Source organism: Squalius cephalus (genome assembly GCF_949319135.1).
Source record: "Squalius cephalus genome assembly, chromosome: 19".
NCBI lineage: Eukaryota > Metazoa > Chordata > Actinopteri > Cypriniformes > Leuciscidae > Squalius > Squalius cephalus.
In genome coordinates, this window is record NC_137140.1 from 878,300 (window position 1) to 885,640 (window position 7,341).

General features: G+C 36.8%; 1 protein-coding gene across 1 annotated transcript in view; it reads left to right on the forward strand.

Moving 5' to 3' along the window:
- Positions 1–6,747: 6,747 nt before the first annotated feature.
- Positions 6,748–7,341, forward strand: part of gas7b (growth arrest-specific 7b) — a 54,859-nt gene continuing 54,265 nt past the window's right edge. The window contains exon 1 of the mRNA XM_079852006.1: positions 6,748–7,057. Within this exon, the coding sequence (XP_079708132.1) occupies positions 6,881–7,057 (177 nt within the window). The 5' untranslated portion in view covers positions 6,748–6,880. The remainder of the gene's footprint in view (positions 7,058–7,341) is intronic.

Here is a 7,341-nt window from a genome sequence, read left to right on the forward strand (position 1 = left end):
GACTTAAGATTATTGTGGGAGTATTTTTGTATTTTCAAAATACTAATTACTTGTATTTTATTTAAATACATTTTTCACATCAGTATTTTGTATTTTATTTTGTTACATTTCATGAGCCAGTATTTGTAGTTTGTAACAAAATAGTTTTTGATGTATTTGTGCCCACCTCTGGGCGTGACTGATGCTTATATATTACATATGTATGCTTATTAATCTTCGAGGCATTTAGCTGTGAGTGAGGTCTCCCACAATGCTTAATCCATTGTCAGCATCTTTCCGCTTGGGTCTTGGGTTTTGGAAAGGCGAAAAAAACGATCCCTCCCTCTAAACTTTTGGGGTACCTAGTGTCAGACTTGCAGGTGCCATAGGCGCATCGTTTCACCATGTGCTGAAATCACAATGTTTGACGGAGGTCCTTCTCCTTAGTTACAGTTGCTGAGCTAGGATTGGACGAGGAGCGTTCGAGGGCGGGGTTTTGCGAACGGTCAATTGTCCATTACCGCTGTCGTAAATAATTTCGCCGCCCGCACGCACGCTGTTTATCCAGCACCGGCTTTGGAATGAATGATGTATGTTGCATGATTGCATGATTTCATGAAAGTATGACGTATTGCGACATCAGAAACAAAGGAAAACTAAATAATGACTATTGTAACGCTTGACGTAAAGCAAGTCAAATTTGTAGTTTTCTTATGTCTCATTAGAACTACAGAAACGCGACCCGGTTTGGCAAACTTGCACAGTGTGGTGATAGCAGATATAGGGACGCAAAGCGAATCCAGAAGTGTCTTTCACCCTGTTACGACTTGATGAAACACTGATACGATTTTGGAAACATTATTTTAAGGTAAAAATGTTCCTTAGTGTTGCTTTAAACTCGTAATAAAGCGGTGAATGATTTTTCCAGAAATGACGCTGATCTACAGAACAAGTTTATATTTAGAATACATTGCAATCACTCCAAAATATGACGACAACTCACACACCCGCATTACGAGCTGTGTTTCTTTGCGTGCCTATTTAGGCTTTTGCTTCGCAGCACCTGATGGATGCGTTCGTTACACAAACTTTCAGAAGCCGGCACCTGCTTTGAAACGGAAACATTAATTGGTTTAACTGCAGATGAGTGACAATTCAACAATGAACAATGAGGCTAGTATTTCTGCCCTGACTGGTGGACTATATGGGATGTTACGGTTATGGAGGCCCCTTCTCAAAGCCCAAGGCCCTAGGCAATCGCCTGCTCTGCCTATAGATAGCGCCGGCCCTGCCCTTGCCTCATTTAGTATATGGGGTCCTATGAATATGCAAATGAGCCCCACCTCCGTCTCCGCCCACTCACAGCAGCTCAGAGATCCACTCTGATTGGTTACAAGGTAGTTTGTGATGTCAGAAACACCAGCGATTTGTTTTTGAGTCTTAAAGCATATTAAAAACACCACATTGTCTATTGTCATTGTCTATAAACAACATTAAAGCTGGATTTTCACCACAGGGGGACTTTTAATTAACTACTTTGGATTTGGTTTAGGGTTAGCTGCATGTGATTACCGTATTTTTCGGACTATAAGTCGCTCCGGAGTATAAGTCGCATCAGTCAAAAAATGCCTCATGAAGTGAAAAAAAACATATATAAGTCGCACTGGACTATAAGTCGCATTTATTTAGAAATTTATTTCACAAAATCCAAGACCAAGAACAGACATTTAATCAGGAAAGGCAAGTTATTCAACTACACAGTAGCACACAGAACAACAGGCTTGAAAAGGTGTCCAGTATGTTAACGTAACACATTAACGCCCGTTTCACACATACTCCGTTTGTAGTGCGTATATTTTTCCGTACCCTTGTTAACAGGTCAGAGCTTTCACAATGCACGCGGTTGCAGTCCGTCGATCCGTTCCAGGTGCGGTGCGTATACTGCAGTGCAGCGATCGTTTCCGCGCCGAGTCTATTTCTGCTGTGCTGCACGCGCTGAATTAAAGTGACAGCACACGGTTTGTGGTCAAAATGAATACAGATTGACCAGATTGACATGAAAATGTAGTAATTTCATCATAAATGCATTTAATTAAATACTAGCCTACTATTTTTCAAAGTCATCTTTTTACTTCAAGCGTTGGTAAATCAAGGAAAACTACAATTTACTTTAACAAGGCGACATAATGAACAACACTCGTCTCATTCGTGGAGGTGGAAAAACAAGTTATTTGTGACATGCAAGATTTATTGTATAAAGATTTAAATTATGCAAAAGAAAGGGTATGAGTCTGCTGTTTTTGTCAATTTTAAGTTTTAATTTAAAATGTATGCGATTTTAATATAAGTGCATGGTTAAATATTTTACCACTTGCTTGAGCAACTTAATATATAATTATATAGAAGTAATGCATTGAATAATAGTTTGTTTAAATTGTGTTTAAACGTGAATACGTCTATTAAAGAGTATACGTATAAAGAGAATCGCAATGCTGACAAAAAACTTTTTCTTTTTTTTTAAATAAAATTTGCTGATAACTTCTGGATTTGAAATACAATGTGTTTGGGGTTACAGCCGCGGGTCAGTTACGCACTGCAAACGCAGCTTATGTGAAAGCACTTTAGCGCGTGCTGCTCCTGCACAGCATATGCACCGCAACACGCACCGCACACGCACTGCACACGTTATTCAGCTACACAATAGCATAAAGAACAAATATCTGGGAGGCTGAATAAGCTAAATTAACATAAGCCAGCGAGTCCAACAAGCAAGTTACCAGTAAACAAGTTCACCAAGCTCCCGCGATCTCATTCCTCATCATTTTCTTCATCATCCGTGTCGCTTCTGAACAACTCCGCCAACTAGAGCGCCCCCTCGCGGCTGTAGACGGTAATGTTTTCTCTTGGTTCATCTCAGTCTGAATTAAAGATATATAAGTCGCACCTGACTATAAGTCGCAGGACCAGCCAAACTATGAAAAAAAGTGCGACTTATAGTCCGGAAAATACGGTATGCATAATTTATAGTTATTACAATAGTGACTACATGTAACACATGTAACAATGACACTGTAAAATAAAGTGTCAAGTCTCCTTTATTTCTATAGCGCTTTTAACAACACAGATTGTTTCAAAGCAGCTTTACAGAAAAATAATGCAACAAAGTTTGTTTCTAGAAGAAAATAGCATCACAGTTGTTACCACAATTTTTGTTGTTAAAAAGTTATTTAGTTCATTTATATATATATATCCGCTCTGGAGAAAACCGTGATGTCATCTTCCAGCTCAGTTCAGTTCTCATATAATGGATTAACATATAGTTAATATAGCAACACCCTAGCAACCACCCAGAACACCCTAGCAACCACACAAAATATCTTAGCAACCACCCAGAATACCCTAGCAACCGCCTAGCAACACAATAGCAACCACCCAGAACACCCTAGCAACCGCCTAGCAACCACCCAGAATACCCTAGCAACCGCCTAGCAACAACATAGCAACCACCTATGTACGCTCCTAGCAACTTTTTAACTTTAAACTACTTTAAACTTTAAACTACTTTAAACAAAATTAACCCTTTAACTGTCACCGTCCCGTATACGGGACGCCTAAGTTTACTTCACTATATTACAATTAAATCCTAATTTAATCATGACAAACTATATATCGTTAGAAAGGTCTAAGACTCCTTAATAGATATTCCAGCACTGTTTTTTGTTACAATTTATGCAGGAACAGTAATAGATGAATTTATGACAAGAGTGCACCTCAAAAAATCTACATCATAACAGGCGTTTATGGCGTTTGTCACAAAAAGTCGACGCACACACTTTTAATAATTGAAACTTTGGTTTTCATGCTAAAAGTTCATAATAAAACATTTAATCTAGTATTTGTCAATAAAAAAAAATTATAAAATAATATTATCCTCTAAAAAGTATAATATACATATTATCCTCTAAAATATAATATTATCTTTTTTATTGCCTTTTTTTATTACATCACATATTTTAGTAGTTATCATAAATTAGGTATCATTTGAAAGCTTACGATCTCAGAATTCATCCTGTGTAAACTGTTTTGAAATTGGACATTGTGTTACCATAGAAACGGTACTCTAAATTATTTTATCAGGCTCCTCCCCTTTTGGGCGTCGTCATGTTTCATAATTTATGATCAAAATATGTTTTAATCTTGACAAAACACATATTGCCAGAAAGGTCTGAGTCTCAAGGTTCCATATTTTGTGACAGAAGTGATATTTGGACAGAAATTTATTAATTTGTTATGGTAGAATGCATACAGTTAAATTCAATGGAATTCAATGACACCCGGTGGCTATTTTTGGTAATACGCCTAAACAAAATCTCATGGGAACTTCAATTTTTGTGATATCAACTTCAAATTTGGAACACAACTTGGTTAGATATATGGCTTTGATTTTATAGTAATTTTTTTGTAAAACATATTTTGTAAAATATATATTTTAAATAAAAGAAAAATATTAAATAAATTATATTTGATTTAATGTAAATTTAAACTTCCATAACTTTTTCATACTTTAATTTTTTGAAGTGCTTTCACTTCAGTAATAATCTGCATTTTTTTTCCCTTTAAAACAAGACCAAACTTGGGTCTATACTCCAAAGCATTCTTGAATTACAACCATTTAAGCTTGAATAGTGCATTTTAATGTCCATTCTCAAAAAGGGGGGTGACAGCTAAGGGGTAAATTAAACTTCGAACTACTTTAATCTTCAAACTACTTTAAACTTCAGACTTTCTGGTCCAAACTTTCTCAAGCCAACTTAAAGTTTGTCTCGACGAACTTTTTAATCTAGTCAATGCAGGAGAGCAATAATATTGTTGAATATTAAGTTAAATGTCCCCAATTAAGCAAGCCAAAAACCAAAGGTGAAAAATGGCGACAAAAAAAAAAAGTGTTACGCGTTACACTATTTGTTATTAGGGGCCATTTACTCTACACGTTTTCAACTAAAAACAGAAAACTTTTTATGCATTTGGCCGTTCATTTACACAACAACGGCGTTTTGGGCGCCTAAAAAACACAAGTTTTTTTAAAAAAGATACCGTGATCGTCTGTGTAAACTACAAATACTTGAGTTTGTGAAAACGGTGACATCATGCGTGTCACGTGTTCAGTCTATATGTTCGTAGCGTTTCTTTACAAAGTGACTTCGCCATCTACTGGCCAGACAGCAGAATACAGCGATTCGTTGTTTCGCGGATCCGTGTGAACGGGGATCCTTTTGACAGCGACGTTATAAGAATCATAAGAACTTTTCACTTTTTTTCTCTAAACTTTTCCACAGAACTTCTCCTGAGGGCCTCGGACTCCAGTTTGAAAACTCTACAATCTTTTGGTACTAATTTTTAAGTGCCTCAGACTTTCATATGTGTATGTGCGTGTGTGCATGTGTGTGAGTGTGTGTGTATGTATATATATATATATATATATATATATATATATATATATATATATATATATATATGTGTGTGTGTGTGTGTGTGTGTATGTATATATATATATATATATATATATATATATATATATATATATATATATGTGTGTGTGTGTGTGTGTGTGTGTATGTATATATATATATATATGTGTGTGTGTGTGTGTGCATGTGTGTGAGTGTGTGTGTATGTATATATATATATATATATATATATATATATATATGTGTGTGTGTGTGTGTGTGTGTGTGTATGTATATATATATATATATATATATATGTGTGTGTGTGTGTGTGTGTGTGTGTGTGTGTGTGAATGTGTGTGTAATGTGTGTATTGTATCTGACCTCAGTGTGTTTCCCTGCCCACCACAGTGACTCTCAGTAATGTGTGTGTGTGTGTGTGTTAAAACACTGTGGTATCAAATGTTCAGACATATTCTAAATTGTTACACTGTTTATTTAAATTTAAGTTATGTTATATCTTCTTCTATTATTTTGATGTTTTCATTATAATTCTATGTATTCCAAGCTTTGGCAGTATTGTATTATTTACAATCATGTCAATAAAGAATTTTTTTAATTGAATTGAATATATTTAGAATTAACATGTGAGAATTAATTTTTTTTTTAAATTCAATTGTTCATAAACAGGTAAATCAAAACAAATGTTCATTTCTGAGATTAATTTGACCTTTTAATTCACGCTAAAATAAATAAATAAAAACACATCCTCACCTGTGCAGACACTGAACTGACACTGTGATACAGTACACATATTTTGACTCTCCCTTATTGTCCTATAATAAAGCCATTACTCCTTGTTTTCCTGAAGCTGATCCTGAATCCCACACGAGCATTACCCGAGTCTGAGCACCAGAGGGAGTCATCGGGCAAACACACTCATCTCCATATTCTCCACTGTATATCATATGATTCAAGTGATGATTATCGTGTTTCACGTCTGTAACTCTTTTCTAAAGGGTTTTTACTGATTGTTACAATATTCTGAGTTTTGTAACAGAGGAGTGAACCTGTGATGAACAGGAGAGCACGTCCCTCACGTGATGCTGAACAAGCGCCAGATTTGTTACTATATTATTATTATTTTAGGGTTTTCCCGTATTTCATCTGGAGAATGTCCTGAATTGTCGCAGTTGTTTGTGATCTCCTGTATGAGATAACACAGATGTTTTGCAACACTAGTTTCGGCCGAGGCTAAAGCAATGCTGTGGTGTGTGTGTGTGTGTGGATCTGGAATGAAGTGAGTGGGTGTGTTCATGTAGAAGAGACTCATTCAGAGCCTGAGATCCACACACACACACTCAGACACAGATGAGATGAACAGGGTCTGCGGGTCGGAATAAGTTTGGATTGGAGATCATCTGGAGCTGTGTTCCCCATCTGAGGAGCTGATCATGTCCGGCTGGGTCTGCAGGAGTTTATACGCGTTTCACGGGGACCAGCATCAGCAGGGCTTGAGCTTCGAAGCCGGAGAGATGATCAGAGTAACTCAGGCTTTAGAAGGAGGATGGTGGGAAGGAGAGAAAGACGGAGAGAAGGGATGGTTTCCATCGACATACGTGCAAACAGAGGTGAGACCGTGTGTGTGTGTGTGTGTGTGTGTGTGTCTACAGCCGTGATTCATCATCATCATCATCATCATCATCATCATGTCTAACACAGTAACTCTATAGGCTTCCTTAGTTCCATTCAGTTCTGCGAAACTGTAGTTTTATACATCTCTCCGCGGTGTTCAGTGTAAGTTTCTGCTGTGTAATCTGTGTTTTATTGAGTGAGGCTAAACTCGGGGCTCGAGCACAACTTTCACTCACCCATCGAAACTTTTCAAACAGGTTTTGGATGTTTGTGTTCATGT